Below are 20,503 nucleotides of genomic sequence, written 5' to 3'. Positions count from 1 at the left end.
TTTATTTATCTAATAAAAAAAAATTCTATTTAGAACAAATATTTGTTGGTGTTTATGGCAAACAGAGTTTCTCATTTCCCATTTATTATCTTGCAACATCAAAAGCTAGCTATAGTTGGTTCAACAAACTGAATCGCAGGAAACAACATCAAACAGCTTGATTTGATTTGAGCTGCAACAGCTCAGGTCAGACAACTACAACTGTCCCCTGCAATTTTCTAAAACAGTCTTGTTGCTTCACAAATCTTTAGTCTAAACTGATCATTATTAGGTAATATTTTCATTTGTTTAAAAATTACATTGTCTAAATTGCATAAAAACATTGGCAACATTTGGAGAAGTGGACCTGGCGAGGAGAGAGGGTTTCAGGCAGAGGTTTCCCTCTTTTGATTAAAAATATGACAAATATGGCGGCGCGCCGGTAGTCGAGTGGTTAAGGCGCATGCCATATACGCAGGCGACCAGGGTTCGAATCCGGCCCGTGGCACTATTTCCTGCATGTCTCTCCCCGCTCTCTCCCCTGTTTCCGACTCTATCCCCTGTCCTATACTATCAAATAAAGGCAAAAAGGCCAAAAATAAATCTTAAAAAAAAAAAAAAAATATGACAAATATAAAGTTCAAGAACTTTTTGGTACTATCAGTCATTAAATATACAGATTGTATTATCCTGCAACACCGCAGTGTGATTTAGACAGTGTTTAGGAGTCCATTGTAATTTATGATAATTAAAAAGTGACCCCGCTATGGGGCAGATCCAGATTTTTGGTGCTGAACTAATAGCGTGGACGTCAGTGTGAGAACTGTGCCCACAATTAGCTCGTCCTTTGTAACTAATCCACTAAAAAATTAGCGCTGATGAGATGCAGATGCAAAACTGCCCACATTTTGCCAGCCCAGTGCATTTAGCGCTTATTTTGCCACAGGCTGGGTGGCACATCAGTGGCTGTGCGCTTAGATCACCAACTCCTGAATAACAGAGTGAGACAGAAAAAAAAGAAAACTGCAAACTTCAGACAGAACTTGTTCCTGCAGAGATACGCAGCAGAACGCACACCTGTTGGGACATTAGATGAATATTACATATGTACAATTCAGAGACTGGAGGAAAAGGAAAAACAGCACACATACATCTGTTTCTCTGCTGTTGTTACTTTATCTCATAAAACAAATTACTATAGACAAATTATCAGCTCTGGAAATCAGTCATTGGTCAGTTAGAGCTGAGACAAGTTATTCTGTATGGCAGTAACTTTCCTGCTGCATAAATCCATATTTTATTAATTAATTGGTTCAAACATTCAAGATTTTTTTTCCGTGAGAATTAACAGCAGCCTAAACTGAAACAGACTACCCCTCGCTCCCTTGTAATTTTTAGCTCCATCTGTCCTTGTTTGTCCATATTCTGGACAAACAGAAACTGGTAATAAAATAATAATTTTTCAACCTTTTTTGTACTTTCACTGCTTCAAATCTCTTCAACAACTTCAACCCTGACCACTAAAAAAAAAAAAAAAAAATTAAATGTTAAACCCTTTTTATAACAGTTGTTGTATACCATGTCACTGTTATTTTTTATAATTAAAAAAAAACACAAAAGACTGCAGACTGCAGAACTCGGAAGTAGCATTTTCAACTGTAAACACTCCACTTACGGCATGTCCGGTTGTAAACACAGACGCAGATTCGCACCCGAGCACACACGTAGAAGCAAACAAACTTTTCCTTACACATGTAGCCCACTCTCAGACATCCATATCTAGTGGCATGAATCAGTTAATTTAATTCTGATGATGTTTAGTGGGTGAAATAGCGCTTCAAACAGTCTGAGCCCATGGAAGAAGTCCTGCATGTGTGTTGCTGAAGGGGTTAAAAAGGTACGCTAACAAGGATGGATAGAGCTATTTGGTGTCAGTCGAGTTCTATGGGCAACACATTTTTTTGTTTTTTGTTTTTTTTTAATATGAAGAAAAATAATAACTTCAGCCAAATGTGATGCATCAATCTATAAAAATGTAACTATCAACTCAAAAAGATGATAAAAATGATGAATGTCCTCAAAACGGACATAGTAGGATCCAAGGGCTACAAACGTCAAAACTCAAGTCAAACAGACGGTTAATATGAGACAGCACAAGTCTGTTATCAGACACTACAGTGTTCTTTACAGGTAAATAACATTATTCTAGGGCCCATGTTGTGTTTATTTTCGCCAAATCACTGTGCGCCTATGCTGATCCTGCTCTGTCAGACAGCAGGATTAATATCTGAGACTAATTTTGTGCAAGAAATCAAAACATCTCAATGTGCTGAACATGCACTGTGCGCACGCTGCAGCAGTCGTTTCACTGTACAGACATTAACAAGTTACAGTCAAACAGGTGTAGTAACGAACCAATAATTATATCACATACATATAAACTTCCTGTTGCACGGCGTAAAGAGGTAAGTCTGTCTGTAAACTTCTATGAGCTGATTTATTTAAAGGTGTCCAATATTAACGCGCACTGCACGTACTGTGAAATAAATGACATTTCACTCACAGCTGCCCCCCAAAAACTTCAGGAAAGTTGACTGAAAGGGTAAAGTGTGGTTAAAAAAAAAAAAAAAAAGGTGCACAAGCAACCTAGATGGGCTTAACCTTCAGAGGATTGTCAAACAAAGCAGATTCAATAACGTAGGGGAACTTCACAAGGAGTGGACTGAAGCTGGAGTCAGTGGCTCATGAGCCACCACATAGAGGTGTCAAGGAAATGGACTACAAGTGTCTTATTCTCAGTGTGGAGCCACTCCTGAACCACAACCATTATAAAATCTCCTTTATCGAAAACAGAGTCATCACAGCCATCTACCTGGAGATTTTACAGTACTTCATTCTTCCTTCTGGTGAGAAGCTTTATGGAGATACTGATTTACTTTTCAAGCATGACTTGGCACCTGCCCACAGTAAAGCCAAAACTAGCAAAAACTGGTTCGCTGACCATGGTCTTCATGTGCTTGATTGGCCAAACTGTCCTGAACCCCGTAGAGAATCTCTGGCCTCTTTACAAGATAAAGATGAGGGACACCAGACTCAACAATGCAGACGAGCTGAGGCTATTAAAGCATCCTGGGCTTCATAACACCACAGCAGTGCAATGGACTGACTGGCTCCTTGCCATGTTGAACTGACGCAGTAATTTGTGCAAAAGGAGCTCCAACCAAGTACTGGGTGCATAAATGAACTATTTCCAAGAAGGTCTGCAATTATGCATGACAAATCCCTTTTTGAGTGGTGCTTTGTAATATTTTGAGGGAGTGGATTTTTTTTTTTTGTGAGTTATAAGCTGCAATCATGAGGATTTAAAGAAAAAAATTAGAATATGTAGAAGTTTAACTTTTTGAACTTAGTTAGAAAGAAAACTTAGCTTTTTCATGATGGTCTAATTCATTGAGATGCACTTGTGTATTGTGTATCACCACTCAGATATAATGAAATCGGATTTCTGGTCCATATCATGCAATGCACCCTTGTGTGACACTAAGCTCTGACATCAGCGCTAAAACATAATTTAATTAATACATCCTGACGGTGTCAGAGCTGGAAATTATAGGCATCAAAGAGTTCTTTATGGCAGAACAGTTGTTTTAGCCTGCATTACACAGTTTATAAGGTCCTCCTAATAAAATGAACACAGAATCTATAAAGACAGCTTTCAAACTGTCACACTGTAAAAGCATGTTAACATAGACTATTTAACAGAACCTCATATAGAGATGTAGAAATATCACACAGAGAGATCATGTATGTCCCTCCCTTAAACAGAGATACTGACTGCTAATGTTGCAGTAAGAATTGAGCTAATGCTAGCCCCATTAGCCTCAACCAGAGAAAGAGCCGTTAGTGGCTGCTCTGAAGATACTGGGCTCGCTAAATGAAATGTCAATAACAATGCACCGTAACGCCGTAAACAATACACCTCAATTCCCGGGTGCTCCTTCGATAATGCCTCCTCATTATCACCTCCTTTTTTATCCACCCCCTCAACTACACTGAAACCTTCCTCTCTCCCCCACTACCGCGCCCTCCCCTCCACCACTCACCGCTCGGTGCTGCTGGACCTGCTTGTGGTTGGTGATGACCTGCCGGATGCCATTGACGAAGCCACTCTGGTCATTGGGGATGAGGCCCATGAATATTCTCTTCTTGGAGGAGTAGAGGAGCATCAGCACTCGCACTTCACAGGGAGAGGTGGTGTGGGGGAAGTGGACACAGCCAGCCTAAGGGAGGGCAGATTGAGAACTTGACTTGGCATGACATATGCTTGGGGACATGACTTTCACCTGGGGCTGTTTTTAACATTAATGCTTTTATAAAAAGAATGCAAATGACATCAAAAATACTGCGCTGTACATCTAATTCAGGCAGAGCTCAACAGTAAACCTCTGCTTTTTCTCAATGAAATGAGAGTCTAAAACTGAATCAGAACCCAAAAATAACACTTTTTTGTCTAGACTGATGGCACAGCACGTTTAAGATAACATGATCAAGCTTTAAAGTTGTTAAGCAGTGGCTTGGAACCCCCTCTAGAGTCCATAACACAGCACTGCAACACATCAAGAGTCTTTCAGTCAAACTACCATCCAGAGGTGGAACCTGCACTCCGTTGGCACTCATGGAAAATGTATTGAGGTGTACTAAATGATGGATAAGTTTGGGGACACAGAGGGAACAAATGCTTTAAAGAGTTAGGAAAAAAGAAAAGTGTGGGAAAAAAACTCACAAAACCATTGGCCATAATGCGGTACAGGCCTTTCAGCGACTCCATGTCTTTGTGGGTGAACAGAAACTGAACCATTCGAGAATTTCTGAAGAGGTGACCTAAGGTTGTCTGCAAGAGAGTAAGGGCACTTAGTAATGCATCATTCAGACATGAGTTGCTGCTGTGAACACGAGTCAGCACAACACAAAAAGGTCTCACCAGGAGTTGCTGCGGAATCAGCTGCATGATGAGCTTCTGCGGCCACTGGTCAGTGTTTCTATGTGGAGACACATTAACACCATGAAATAACATAGAGCGGATAGCATACAAAGTCTTTACTGCATGTCAGGTTACTCACAGGTTTTCCCCTTGGTTTACATGAACTTGGCATGGCAGGGAGCGTGTCAGTTTGGTCGAATCCATAGAGGAGGCTTTGGGCTTCTGCAGGAAAGCGAAAAGACAAGTGGCATAAAGACAGGACAGTTATATAGTAATTCTGTATACACACAGCCAAAATGGCTTAAATGGCATCATGTAAGACTTTAATTCTTTAAAACAGTTTTCTGCAGGTTTCATCAGGTTACATGTGAGATTTAAGACAATTATCAAGGGAATATAGGAAGGATTTCACTCAGGAAAACCCATCTTTCCCTGCAAACAAGAATTAGTCTAATTTTCCAGTCAAAATGATTCATATGCTTATTCTAAATCAGAGATTCTCCACTGGTTTAGCCTCAGGACTCACCATCACCCCCTTAATCATGACCCACATTTATGAAAAACATATTTAAAAAGCACATCATTACAGAAGCCCTGGGCAGACGTGTGCATACCGTCTGCTCCCCATGATTGGACGTAATTTTGTAGTATTTAAGAGATTCTATGAAATTAACACATTATCACACATTATCAGCTGTTATTATTGCAAGATAAAAAGATAAATAAGTTAAGATCTTAAGAAAACAACCACACTTACTAAAAATTAATCATATGTATGGATGCTAGCTCAGGGCTTCCATACATCAAAGATTTCTGCCCTGATAATTATTCCCAGGCACACATTTGGATCCACTAAAAACAGTTTCATGATCAACTTTTGGGTCCTGACCCACCAATTAAGAACCACCTTTCTCACCCATATTCCCCTGTCGAGTTTCTACATCTTTACTCAATACATAAATGCAGAGTTTGTAAATTCCACTGCCAAGGCAAGGCTTTCGATCAAAACAGTAAAAGAAGACAGTGAGTAAAGACTTGCTGTTCAGCTCCGCTGACCAGTGTTAACCAGTGTTAATTCTGTCGACTAAAACTGACTAAAATTGTTAGTCGACTACTTTTATTCCACTAGAAAGACTAAGGCTAACAGATCTTTCTTATGGAATAAGACTAAAATTAAAAATAGCTGTCAGAATTACCACTGCTGCTTCCTTCTTCTTTTGATATCAAGACTCTCCTGCTTCATGCTGTGAGCTACAAACCAAGCATTCTAGGATCGATTACAGTATGACCCAGGAAAGCCCTTTTTAACCGTTTTTCTCCCTTATTCTGTGAAATTTATCAGAGGAGTTTGGATGAAATCAACTAGAACACACAGCAGATGGCAGGGAATAATTGTAAGTCTTGCAGACTTAAGCTCCTAGTGGTTGGATGAGGAATTTCAGCTAAATGTTATAATGTTTTAAACCTATGTTTTTATGCGTGGGTTTTAACTCTGTCGCTTAAGGCTATACGTTTCAAAAAAGGCAAGCATATGGAACACCTGAAGTGGGATGCACAAACTTAGCACAAAAAGTAAAGAAAGTTGTGTTTGGTAGATTATTTCTTTGAGGTAACAATGCTTCTTGGTAATAAATCTTATACAGCTGGAAGGCCTGTTTATTTCCCTTTTAAATGGTGCCACATTTGTAAGGAACATGCATATTTGAGGATGAGCAGCAGAGCTGAGTATATGGGTTGCACGCTTTAAAAATCTGCCAAATCTTCTCTGCCAAATCCAAAGAGCTTTTTCTATCATTGACTCGTGTTTGGTGTTTGATTAGATGATTGAAGCCTGATGAAACAAGACAAACTGGTGATTTACATTTTTTTTTTTTTAATTTAACAAACAGGAGCATCTGTAGCATGTGGAAGAACCCTACAGCTACAACAGCTCCACAAATAGTGGTTGAAGAATGGGATGCTATCCCACAGAAGTGTGTATGTGATTGAATACTAAGGCACTCTGGGTATTTACACTGAACTGTTCAAATTCTGCTATCATACCAGATGAAGGTCGGTTAGACCGAAATGTTGGGTATATCAATAAGTATCAACCAAAAGCAAGACTGTGTCCTTTTTTTACATTTCTGTTGGAAATAATCGTAAGCCATCACAAGTTAACGGCCCAAAAACTGAACAGCAGCCGTCAGTAGTAGTTACCACTTCCTCCTGAAGCAGGCTTTGAACATCCTGTGTTTTCAGTGCAGTGATAAGCATGTTGTGTTTGTTTTGGCTGGTCACGATGACAAGAAACTGACAATTACAACTATTTACATGAAGGCTTTCTCTGGCTTTGAAAATTTTTGGAAATATCAGGTAATTTAGGTGTTCATATAAAAAAAAGTATATGACATAGGAATAGTCATTTGTCAATCAACATCCAAGGGCAATTACTCTCCAAATTGTACCTTAAAGAAGTACAATTTGCTTGGAGCACTGGCAGATGTTTTCCTTAATACCATTATGCATAATTTTCTGCTTTTTAGGTCTTATTATTAGTCGTTTCTCTGGACTTTTCAGGTTAGCGTGATACATGAAAGGCAATTTCAGCTTCAACAGTAAAACCAATGAATGAAAAATAATAAAAGCAAATAGCAAGACTTGAAAAGAATGGTATTCCTCTTTGAATTGAGTTGATTGGTTCACATAAGGATGCCTTCTAACTGTCTGTCTGAATAAGCTATGGGTATTAAACAGCTGGAGACACCAGGGAAGACCCAAGACATGCTGGGAGATTACATCTTCTAACTGTCAGAGACTATTGGAGAATCACTGAGGATAAGGACATGCAGGGTCCCCTGCTCAACCTTTGTTCATCTTTGACCCCAATCAGGACAAGCAATTAAAAAAGGACGAATGGATGGTCTTTTAAAGGCCCGTAGATAACCTCTTACCAGCAAAATGTCAGGAAAGAGAGGGAAAAAAAATGACTTTCTAAGCCCATCGATACTGCAATCCCACCCGGGAAAACCACCAAACCTCTCCATCTTCTAGGCTTCAATACAGGATCAATGATCAATCAATCACATATTAGCCAGGCCTACTGTACTCTCTGTGCTGCCCATTACAAATGTATTGTGTTGGATTCTCAGCAGACAAATGGGGTATTTGTTTCCAAGGCTTGTTACCTTAGTCAGTAGAGGGATCCAGAGATGTAGACAGCAACAAAACAATCCAATTTATTGACCTCAGACTGGAGGTGGATCTAAATATGTTTCAAAAAACCTTACTGGAAATTCATCCCATTAATCAGAGAAGAAAAGCTATCAGGACAGATTGAAATCAAGCTAAAAATGCCTTTTTTCTGTTAAAAAGAAAAAAACTGTGGTATTCTAAGTGTAAACCTCAACATTACAGATCATTCCTGTGGAGAGTCCTCCAGAGTTGAAAGCCTAATGAGTGCAGTGGAGGAGGAAACGCTAGGTTAAGAGCAATGCTTCATGCTCCTAATCTCACAGACAAGATTTAGAGTTTCCTGAGCTTCCCACGCTTTTTTCCTGTCCATTTAACCGACTCAGATAATTTTGACGAGCAGAAGGGGGAGGGCTGGCCTCTAGTCGATAGAGGCAATCGATCCAAGTCTGTCTAACAAACACAAACACTTGAGGGCTTTGTGAGTGTCGCATTAAAGCTATTAGTCGTCCGTTTTCCTGGCTCAGCAATGCAACTGTAGACTCAATGATTTGACCTTGAGCTAAGCCGATAGCAGTAGGATGCTAAAATGATGGTCAATTAATCTTACTGTGCAATAATCAATGACAGGTGTTGACATCTACCACTCTGATGATCACCACTAAGGTCCCAGCTTTTATTTAAGCTGAATGATATAGACGGATTCACAGCTGGGACACCAGGCAAGAAGGGGGGAATTCTATCATTTTAAACTGGATTTTATTAGTCAGATGAAAATCTATCAGTCTGGAAAGGGTTACAAAGTCATTTCTAAGGTTTGGGACTCCAGCCAACCACAGTGAGAGCCATTAGCCACAAATGGAGAAAAATTGGAACAGTGGTGACCCTTCCCAGGAGTAGCCAGCCTACCAAAAAAACACCAATAATGTATCCACGACTCATTCAGGAGGTCACAGAAGAACCCAGAACAACATCTGCAGGCCTCCCTTGACTCAGTTAAGGTCAGTGTTCATGATTCAACACTAAGAAAGAGACTGGGCAAAAATGGCATCCGTGGGAGTTCTAAAGGACAGAAGCACTCTATATAATTCTAGTGGTCTTTTGCTCTTACAAGAAGAAAAAACAAGCATAAAGAGGAGGACAATTTGGACCAGCTCTCATTCAAATAAAACTTGAGATATCAATGTGATAAAATGTCAAGGATGTAATGAAAAGTGTGTGAAAAAGAGGGGTCTTGTTTAATGTCACTCTGGTAAATGATGATACAAAGATAAGAGCAAATGCTCTCCTTTTGGTAGGTGTCAGGATTCCAGTCGTTGATGTTGGGCCAGGATGTCAAACTAGACATAGATACAAGAAAAAAGTTGACATGCTAGTCTTGTTGAATTGTGATTGTGTGGTGTCTTGGATGTGTTAATTATGACACAGTATTAGGCCATTTGTTTTTCCTGATGCACATAACTGGGATTGACGTTTGACGATTAGCTGTGACCGTGTAGTCAGGTCAAAAGTCAGACAGAATTAGTGTAGCCTATACATAATCAAAGTTTATCGTGTCTCTTTGCTTGAGGGAAGACCATGAGGGTGGTATTACCTTCAAGATAGCTACTGAATAAATTGCCAAAATGTTGAACTGTTCCTTTAATGGACTTCTGCCCCTCACTGAACCACAATGGCTTTAACCTCAACAATAATGCTGTCTTTGAATCCTAAATGCTTCATGCATTTTGGGGAACAAAACAAATCCTTCCCAAAAAGCTTTCCTCACCCTAAGATGGTGTCTTACATTGCTTTACACAACACAGTTTTATTTTTAGGACATCTGCCACTTTGCATCAGTTCAAATGTAGTATTTTGTTCTGAATGTTACCTCTTGCCACTCCAGAACGCCGGTCCAAGCTACAATCTTATTGGCTACACCTTGCGGCTGTCCAATGGGATTTGCATTGCCTGGAGCTCCAGACACACCAGCCTGTCAAGAAAATAAAAGAGAAGAGATGGTGTTACATGAAGCATATTTGTACGATTTAAGACCAGGACAGAATCTTTAGTGGTTTACAAATCTATGTGAGGGAAAAAACAGATGAATAAATTACTTACAAGTTAATAATTTAAAAGTTGACTAGTAGAATTGATTAAATTAAACATATTCGTGTTAGATTTGGCTAATGTTGAGCATATTAATCTACACTGACACAGAATGTTGTCACACTAAAGGAAACAATGAATGGTGAAAGAATTGTACAACAGAAAAACAACATTGACTGTACCAGCAGTGACTTTCCAGGGAAAAAGGAACATAGTCCTCTTATGATCTGATAGTAGTACTAACATTTAAAATTCATTTTGATATTAGACTTCAGACACAGCACACTCAGCTGTGGGCTGCTGCTGTTACACAGCACACATTAAAGAGTCTGATTCCTCACTTACATTAGAAAATATTGATCTGATTTAAACATTGATAGTGTTTACAACCTAGTGAGAATAAAAAAGGTAGACTTCCCAGACTGAGAACTGTTTTAACTAAGCTACTTAAGAGAGAATCCAATCGACATTTAGGGACAAGTTATCATCTTTATCAATCTGTTCAATCATTAGGAGTGTTGGTATTTTTTTCCCATTGAATCAATTTGAAAAGCAATCCTTTTCGGTCTGTTTGATCCCGTCTTACGTGCTATCAATACCTCACATCTAGACGGCTGTATCTCTGCGTATATGTGAGTGAGTCAGTCATCCCCAGCTTGCCTGCAGCTAGTGAAGATCAAAAAGCAGCTCTCCTGTACTGGCCTCTTTTCACTGGCTGCCAGTGAAATATAGATTTAAATTAATTGCTTTTTGAAGGACTGCATGGATGGGCACTGGACTACATCGTGTTTCTACAAGTTTTAATTCTACAACCCCAGACTGCCTTCAAATTCATCCATCACTACACAATGTTTACAGTCCAAATCAAAAATCATATCATTAATAGAAGAATAGAGTTATTTTTAATTTCAACTACTTGAAATTTCTTATAGGAATCTGCTGATCATTCTTTCTGTGCAAAATAATACAAACTTTTACAGGGATTTATAAAGCACTACACAGATCAAAGAACTTATAAACTAGGTCTTGTATCTTGATTATCTGAGGTTCTACATGGAGTTATGTTGCAGCCGTTTCTTTAACAAGAACACGAGCTTTCCAGGACTTCCCACATTCAACTAGAACTTTTGGGTTTCAACGCTTTTGTTATTGTAAAGATGAAACGCACCAGACAAAGTATGTTAATTTGCTAGCTTAAGTGCTGTCTGTACATGTCTTTTTCTCAACTTTGGAAAGAGACAGGCCATCTACTTCCCTTTCCATATTCCCAGTCTTTGTGCTAAGACAAACCACTCAGTTCTTAAACAGACAGAATTTGAACCTATGTTAACAGCTCTTCTTAATTTGGTGGGGAAGCTACAGTGCTTATATTCATGTTCCTCACCTACCTCAGAGCAGCATCTATATAAGTCTGTATCACTCTCATTAGATAGAAAAAGATCATTTTGCTTCTACTGGTTGAATATAAATTATCTTTACCAAGTTGGGCTGGGCTGAAGGCGCTGTGGGCTGATTTGCGATTGGTTGCTGCTGAGGTTGACCCTGCTGTTGCTGACTGGGCACAGGCTGCCCTGGGGGCGGGACTTGCTGCTGTTGATTTGGAGTAACTTGCTGCTGTGGCATCATGGGCTGGTTTGCCGTTGTGACAGTGGATATGCTGGGCTGACTGAGCTTCACCCCAGAGACTGATGGTATGGTAGGCTGAACCGCAAATGGAGGACCCTGACCGCCCATTCCTGGGACTGGAGGAAGGAGAGGAACACAGGAAATAATTGCTTGTGAAAATAAATTAGACTTACAAATCTTGAAAACCAATCTTTGAAAGTCCAGTGAAAGAAGCGCTAATCCTCACTGTAAGATGCTCAGACAGTCACACAGAGGACACAGACATACAGACACCACTGCTAAAAGCCTGGCTAACATAAATAGCCCACTGGTAACTCACAGCGACTCTTCTGGTTGTTGGCTGCCTCCACTGCCATCTGTGCAGCCACCTGAGCAGCACTCATGGAGGCCGAATTCTGTCAGCGTGCAGATTAAAGGAAAGACAATGCTTAGACAACATTTTAGGGAGGGAACAGAAACACAACCCTCTGAAAAGGAGCCAAAAGCAGACGACAGGAATAAGTGCCCTGTGTTTCTTCTTCTACCTGGTAAGGGTGGTTTGCATTTATGGATGGAGGTTGCTGTGAAGCTCCACCAAGAGGCTGACTGTTGGCCTGAGGGGGGAGGACAGGTTTGAGCGGCCCTGGACCTCCACCTGCGGAAACTAAAGAAAGAACATGAGATATTTTTAGATGTATACATAAGAGTGCTCTGTAGTAGTAATGTGGGAGCTAAACAGTTCTTCCCTAACACTGAGGATTAAAAACGTTTACCAGGAATTCACTCCTACTCACATAGAACATGTAGGAGGCACCATTAGGAGCAGCTGAAAAAGTCTTTATTTAAGCCACCACCAACTCAGGAGAAACCTGGTTTATAATCTTCTTACAGAAAAATTGTGTGAAAATTCTAATATCTGCTGCAGCTTTTAACATGTAAAACAGGTAACTAGTGTCTTTATATATAAGAAGGGAGGTAGTGACAAGAAACTTAAATGAAAATAAAACCAGACAGAAGGAAAGTCTGCTGATGGAAGAAGACAAAAAATAAACAGGCAATACAGCATCAAAGTTAAAGCATATATACAAAAGATACGCCAAGAGAGATAAAGGTTTTCTGCCAGCTACTTGTTTTATCCCAGCCCAAACAAATGCAAAAAAGTGGTGCAACATCCGATTAAAAGTGTGTATGGAGATAAGAAGCTTAGGATGCAGCAGGTAAGAATGCAGATGTTTCTACTAAAAAACACCACTTTGCCTTGTTTTCCTTACAACATACTGTTAGTGTATTATAAAAAAATGCTATTTTGTGCATGAATTTAAACTCTTCTTATGGTTCTTTCTCCCTGATGTAAGCAATGGGACGGTCACCTTTTCAGATTTTGAATGCTGGATATAAGGTTAAATACGTGACTGCATAATATTCAGCCCTTTAAATTGACTGAACTTATTCAACAGAGGCCCAGCCAGTTGGTGCTAGTAGTATCACAGGTAGTGAAATGGGGATCATCTGAGTGCAGTGAATGCATCTCAAGTGATTGTAGTATAAAGACCCATGTATCTAGAAGGATCAGTCACTGGTTAATCTGTATTCTTGGCTACCATATCACCATGCAGACAAAAGAACACTCAGGAAAAAAGTTATGGAAAGTTACAGGTCAGGGGATGAATACAAACAAAATTCAAGGGACTGAACATCCCCTGGAGTTAATTTGAATCCAGCATGAAGAAATGGAAGGAATATGGCATATGTGTAAATCTGCCTAGATTAGGCTGTCCTCACAAACTGAGTGAGCATGCAAGAAGGAGACTACTCTGAAGGAGTAGCTGAGAAGCAGCAGCTGAGATGGGAGAGACTCTGCATGCAACAACTTTTGCCCAGGTTCTTCACCAGTCAAAGCTTTATGGGAGAGTAGCAAAGAGAAATCCACTGTTGGAGGAAACCCATATTAAATTTGAGCTAGTTCACCAACAGGCATGTGTGAGACTCCATGGTCAAGTGGGAGAAATTTCTTTGGTCTGATGTGACCAAAATAGTGCTTTTGGCCATCAGACAAGATGTTACATTTGGTTGGACACCAATCACTACCACTGCGAAGCACAGTGGTGGCAGCATCATGCTGTGGGAATGCTTCACGGCAGCCAGCCCAGGAAGGCTTGTATAGATAGTAGGGGTGGAAATTACTATAGGCCCCACGATACGATATTATCACGATACTAGGGTCAGGATACAACATTATTGTGATTTTAAACATTTTGCAAGACAGTGAGTATTGGGATACCATATATTGAAATATATTGTGATCTATACCATTTTTTAAAAAACTTTTTAGCTGTTTTAGCATTATTCTTGCCCTCATGTTTGTCGTATTTCCGCAGTATTTTATTTTCTTGTAGCACTTCTTGCAAACCTTGTGTAATTTCCATCTCATTTGGCCCTGTTTGCATTCCTAATGTCATTCCCCGGTGCTGCCATGATTGTTGTACTAACTTCCTCCTGCTCTATGACAATCACCTCTGCCGAACTCACTGGACAAACATTTTTCCACACATTTTCCCAGTATCATAGACTTCAGTTCATATTAGAATTAATTTGAAAAAAATCGATACTTGGTGGACGAGACGATACGATATACCACTAGACAAAATATCGCGATACTATGCTGTATCTATTTTTTTTCTCCCACTCCTAATAGATAGAGGGTAAAATGAATGCGGCAACACATAAGAAATTCTTGGAGGACAATCTTATTCAGTCTGCAAGAGAACTACAGCTTGGAAGATTTCTTTTCCAGCAAGACAATGAGGTGGAGCATACAGTGAAAGCTACACAGAAATGGTGTAAAGACAACAAGGTGAATGTTCTGGAGCCCAGGCCTCAATCCAATAGAGAATTTGTGACTGGACTTGAAAAGGGCAAAGAAGAATGGAGTAAAAGTGCAGTGTCAAGGTGTGCAAGCCTGATTGAGACCAAGCCATACAGACTCAGTGCTGTGAGTGCCCTCAAAGGTGCATCTACTAAATACTGATATGAAGGGGGTGAATACATATAAAGTCACTTATCTGAAATTATATTTCTGTTTAATTGACATTACATGGTTTTTTGTATTTTTTTTTGGTCAAAAAAGCCAAATTATACTGACCATAATTGATTTAGAAAATCAATAAAAGGGTAAAATATCCAAAGGGGTGAATACTTTTTATAGGCCATGAATCATTTGAAACGACATGGTCCTGAAAAGTGTCAAGTATTGAACATTTACCCAAACACAGCAGTTGTATAAAAAAGTAAGTAGCTTCTGTTATCAGTGCTAAACTGATCCAATTTTGAGGAAATGACCTCCACTATCAGCTGACGGATGCACTAAACCTTTTCAGCTAACCTTCCTCCAAACAGCTGCCTCTTTCAGAACATAAAGCCTCTGAACAAACACAGATGTTTTTAATTTCTCTGGCTGATAAGGCGAGGACATGTTGGAATAAGTAGAGGTAATCAGTCAGAAGCACCAAGAGAAATAATAAAAAAGGTCAACAAGTCCTCCTGACAAAATGATTTGTCTCTAAAGCCTTCATGGGGGGTCAGGACCTTTAAATTTTTATGACAGTATGAGCATCCAAATTATTCTCCAATAACATATAGAAAATGAACGGCATCTTTTGCTGTTTTATTATATCAAACTTAACTTAGTCCTTACTGATGTTCAGAGAAATGAATTGCTTTATATGTGAAGCCTAAAGAACAGTCTTATTCAAAGATAAAGTTTAAAAAGAAGTGCCAAAATGTACACAAATAACAATGGGAACATTAGTTGAAAAGGTTAATCATATCTTCCAAGTATAATGAACTTTTGTTTCTTTTCTAAGTTAAGTTTATTAACTTGGACAGACTGGTCTGAGTGCAGTAGCGCCCACACCAATAAGGTGTCAAATCGTGTTTTCTCACCAGGCAGCGAGATGCCTCTGACCAGGACCATGTGGAAAGGGTCTTGACTGTAGTCTGGATGGGGTTCAACTGCACCGCCTACAGGAGACGCCCGTTCAAATAGAGCTCTCAGAGCGGGCAGTTTACGAGGAGCCACCACAGAAAAATTAATTCCTCTCTAAGGAAAGGAAAAATAGAAGATAAAACTGATTAAGTTTTGCATTTTACTTGTCAAAAAGTTATTTTGTACATACAACATTTTAAGGAAATTCCACCTTTTATAGAAAATAATAAAAGCAGTCGTTTCATTCATTTTTAAAATATAAAATAGAGAGGTACAGCATCAGATCTAACTCACATCTCTGATGATTTTGACCAGGTTGTCTGCAGTGCAGCCCGTGTAGCTGACACTCTCCACAGCAGGAAGTAGATATGGAGGAGAGTTACAGAGCAGCACACACACCTTGTGGGTTTGACCTCTGCCAAGGAAGAGAGACAGAAAGCAGAAAAGTCTTAGACTTAATCTTTACAGAGTATAACCTCATTGTGAAATTCCAGCGTGCAATTCATGTTATTTACTCTGCTTCAAAGTGTATTTTTTCATTAAGCAGTAAGGCACATTTTACAGAGGCTCGACTTTTACTGTTATCCATCAGAGTAATGACAACAATTAGGTTAATTAACAAGGTTGTGTAGCTCTTACTGACTAATTTATGATTACTAAAGGGTTCATTCTTCTAGAGTCTAACAGGCTGACAGATTGTTAAGTGATGATGCCACCACAAAGAGAGAAGCAATAGCTAAAAAAAGCTTGGTTTTTGGCTCCTTTTATGTTGGAAAAGATTCAATATTAAGATAAAACAAATGACACTAGTCACTGGATACACAATATGCATGATGCTACGAATTTTCCCTTTGTTTTACTTTCTATATTTGCTGAAAAGAGAGAGTCTTAGAGTGTTAAAGGAACAAGAAAGCATTGTGCAATGTAAAGACTGCCTTACATTTGCTCCCTCATTTTCTTGAAGTCATCAAAGAGCTGCAGAGCCACAGAGAGTCCTTCTGCTATGAGACTGCAGCTTTCTGCTCCACCTCCCATAAACCTGTGTGGAAAAAAGCAGAGTAGTTTCATGTTTACATCATCACATGAGTGCTATTTCCTACAATGTAATCAGCAAATATAAACCACCCTGAATTAAAACTTTGAGGTGATCACTCACTGGATGCTGTCAATCCATGACACAAACTCAAAGGCTGAGCTTGTCGGTGCGTGACACTGAACATAAGACTCAGGAGCGCAATCCACTGTGTTGAACACCACAAGACCATATTGTGTGCCTCCATACTAGAAGGAAAAAATGTGTTTATTTATGTGTTTATTACAAAACTAAAACATGAAAACAAGCAGGGAACACTCACATCTCCACCGAAATCTGTTTCTGCTGGTGGCCCTCCGTTGAAGTATCTGTGAAAAACAGGAGGATCAGAATATGAGAGTATGAATACCAAAGCTGTGACATGAAAGGTGAGTGATTCAGTCCTCTTACTCAATAGCTGGAAGGATGTAATTTTTTCTAAGAGATTCAAAGTATGGTCCAAGATTCGCCGTCCCTTCGATGACAAATACCACGTCAGCCACCTGGTTGTTCCCAGGCTTTGTGGACGGCTCCATGAGTGTTGAAGCTGCCACCACGGATCTGGACAAGAGGAAGACAACTTTAACTTTCATCCCTGCTTTAAAAAAAAAACATTCAAATCTTTGCGCATCAAATTTAAATTTCCCACTTTGAGAAATTCGCGTGCCCAGGCTGTAGGATGAAGTATAGCAGATTTAAAGCCAGGGAAACACTGGCACATTGTCTCTTCATGGGCCTGATTGTGTCTGAAGCTCATAATGCAGAATGATTTGGGAAATCTATATACTGCAGTTCACAAGGGCCACAATTCAGGCACAAAGCCAGGAACAGAGCGCACAGAAGCTGGGTTAAATGGCTTGATTGTAATTTAGTTCAGTCTTGGGAGAAACACATAAACTAATCGGGGTCTCACCTCTTATTCCGGTGTGCCTATCAGCTGGCATGTTGGTATTTACATGGCAGACTTTATTCTTATATTAACCAAACTCCAGACCACTTCTCTAGTTTTATTGTTACTGAACACATAAAAAAAACAATCAGGACACTGTAATAAAAGCACTCCCACAATATCAGAGAAGACCACGTTGAGAGTTTGTCAGTGCCACCATAGTTTAGCTGTAGTAAATCCAACTCCCTGTTGCATGAGAGCATGTGTACTTCTGTATGCATTTCTGCCTGTGTATTCCCTGAAATGCAGGTAGTAGTGCTTGGAAACCAACAGAAACCAAAGTTCTAAGGATATTTCTTTCCAATACCCCCACCCCCAATAATAAAGGAAATAGACAAGCAGGAAATATGCCTACCCACTGACCTTTAGGGGGTCACTAGATAACTAGATATGACTCCAACCTCACAGATCTCTGTCACGGTCTGTCCCAACTTCACTTATACAATGTAAGCCCTCAGGCTATGCACCACTATCGTGTGAGCACTTATGTAAATTGTGCATGATATTGATAATTATAAAAAATTCAGTCACACAGTATGAGAGTTGGGTGGAAACTGTATAGTGAATGCCTGGCTTTAGAGGTGGGTGTACAATCGGTAACAGGATGAAAATGGAAAGATAGGTGTCAGCACTAAAGGCAAACAAGGAACAACGGATGCATTTCAACGTAGTCTTCTTCAGCAGACTACGTTGAAACGCATCCGTTGTGCCTTGTTTGCCTTTAATAAAACTACCTAAAAGGACATTTTCAGTGCTGACACCTCTCTTTTTCTAGTAAGTCTTTTTTGTCAGGCACCTTGAGAAGTTTTTTGCTTGGAGGGTGCTCCTTTTGTTGCTTTCTCTGAAACTGGAAAGCTACCTGCACTGCAGTGTTGCAACATTGCTTTGTGCTGGTTGTTTGATAGGGCAAAATGAGCGCAAGTCTTGTGCAGCAGGGACAGAGGTAAAGAAACCACAAGCAGCCACATTTAAGAAGAGGAGCCTGGAATGTGTTTTTGCTTTTAATTGTTTTGTTTTCGTTGAGAAAGCTGCTCTGTGAATGCTTTCAAACCATTCTTGGTTTTGACATTTTTTTCTGATTTTTTTTTTTTAAATGCAGACAAACTCTTGCACACAGTCTTAATGGCACAAATTGAAACCAAAATGTGCTTTAGTTAAAGTAGTATAAAGTTCTTTATTATTTAAAAAGGCGTAGTACTTTTTTTTAATATGATCAGCCATTAAAATGACTGTCATTACATGTTTAAAAACCAAATGTACCTCCAAGTATCGGACTTACAAAAAATGTGTACGAGCTGAAAACTGGAAAAAAACACCCCTCAAAAATCCATTTCAACTCATGCAGATGTAACAGAAGTCAACACTACTTTAAATGTATTGGAGTTTAACCATTATCAAGACTTCTTATTGCATTGCGATATCTGCAACTAAAAGTAGATATTTCTCTCTGAGACACTTTGTAATTTACAAATAACATAAACAAAGCTCAGTCTTTACGATCCAAATCTCACATCAATTAATCACAATACATGTACCACGAGACAGAAATGGATTTCCTTTTAAATATTTGTAGAGGTGTTGACAGAAATGCGTAGTAGCCTTTACATTCACTATGTCTGTATTGGCCAGTAGGATTTTATATTTTAGTGCATGAGACTTAAAACAGCTATGTTTCACCATTTTAGCAAACAGTTTACATCCAAGTGACCCAGACTGCTTCAGTAATGAGCAATAACGGAGACTGTAATCGTTCAGAAATATATAGCCTAAATTAAAGTAAAAATGAAAGCAGTTTTCCAATCTAATGGTTCAGCTGAAACCAAGAATTGTTGCACTGTTGCTGAACTGGCTGGTCAAACCAGACTGATAGATTAAACCGCCTTTTAAAGTGCTACTAATGTAGCGGTGGGTCAGTCAGAAAGGCAACGAAAGGTCTGGATTTCACATGGTTTCTGTAAAATTTAATTGAGAGTTGGCTAGCTAGTTAGCCTTGACGTCTGTGAACGGTTAAGCTAATAATACAGGGGGGAACCTTAACAAGCCAGCTTTCACATATTTTTAAAAGCACATGGACTAACCTGTTGTTGTAGGTGTGCCAGTCGATATCCTGGATTAAGTTACACACACATACAGCATCAAAATGCCCGTTTTAGCCAACAATTCACAGCATTGCTAGCATTATCATTTGTTGTATGTTCGACGGAAGTGACATTTTGAAACGCCCACAACAAGTGACGTAGGTGAACTCTTCTTCGTGTCTTCCGCTCGCACTCAGGAGATGATCCGGGACGAAAGTGCTGCCTCCAGCCGTGCAAAATCCTAGCTAAAGCTCATTTCCCGTAGAGCTTTCCTTTTATTTCGACCAAATGCTAAGAACAAACCCACGTTATTATGGCGCCAAGATACTTTGACTTCGCAAGTAATGCAAGGTACGTTTTCTGTTAAAAAAAAAAAAAGTTTTAATAAAGCCTCGTGTAAATGCAGTTGTTGACACTGAAAATGGAATTCAAGAGCTCCAAACATGAAAGGGTTTTTTTTCACAAACCCTGAGTGAAATTACAATTTGTAATGATGATGAAAATGAGGGGGGCTTTTTAGGGAAGAAATGTAGGATATCTGTATTCTATTTTAATATTACTTCACCCTCTGTTGTGGTCCGTGTTAACATCCATA

At 39.5% G+C, this 20,503-nt stretch overlaps 1 protein-coding gene across 5 annotated transcripts in view; it reads right to left on the bottom strand.

The window, feature by feature from the left end:
* The window catches only part of med25 (mediator complex subunit 25), a 32,166-nt gene extending 12,122 nt beyond the window's left edge, over positions 1-20,044 (bottom strand). For 4 of the 5 annotated variants that reach the window (XM_041816704.1, XM_041816707.1, XM_041816706.1 and 1 more), the window contains exons 1-15: positions 19,909-20,044; positions 17,293-17,442; positions 17,165-17,210; positions 16,966-17,090; positions 16,750-16,848; positions 16,104-16,224; positions 15,767-15,923; positions 12,370-12,488; positions 12,165-12,240; positions 11,699-11,961; positions 10,002-10,103; positions 5,100-5,182; positions 4,961-5,018; positions 4,763-4,870; positions 4,083-4,259 (exon numbers count right to left, since the gene is read on the bottom strand). In XM_041816704.1, the coding sequence (XP_041672638.1) occupies positions 4,083-4,259; positions 4,763-4,870; positions 4,961-5,018; positions 5,100-5,182; positions 10,002-10,103; positions 11,699-11,961; positions 12,165-12,240; positions 12,370-12,488; positions 15,767-15,923; positions 16,104-16,224; positions 16,750-16,848; positions 16,966-17,090; positions 17,165-17,210; positions 17,293-17,417 (1,659 nt within the window). In that variant the 5' untranslated portion in view covers positions 17,418-17,442; positions 19,909-20,044. The remainder of the gene's footprint in view (positions 1-4,082; positions 4,260-4,762; positions 4,871-4,960; positions 5,019-5,099; positions 5,183-10,001; positions 10,104-11,698; positions 11,962-12,164; positions 12,241-12,369; positions 12,489-15,766; positions 15,924-16,103; positions 16,225-16,749; positions 16,849-16,965; positions 17,091-17,164; positions 17,211-17,292; positions 17,443-19,908) is intronic. The other variant, XM_041816705.1, reaches the window with a different exon arrangement.
* Between the last annotated feature and the right edge of the window lie 459 nt (positions 20,045-20,503).

This window comes from Cheilinus undulatus, linkage group 21 (assembly GCF_018320785.1).
Source record: "Cheilinus undulatus linkage group 21, ASM1832078v1, whole genome shotgun sequence".
NCBI classification, from domain to species: Eukaryota; Metazoa; Chordata; class Actinopteri; order Labriformes; family Labridae; genus Cheilinus; species Cheilinus undulatus.
This window is presented reverse-complemented; position numbering and strand designations above follow the sequence as displayed.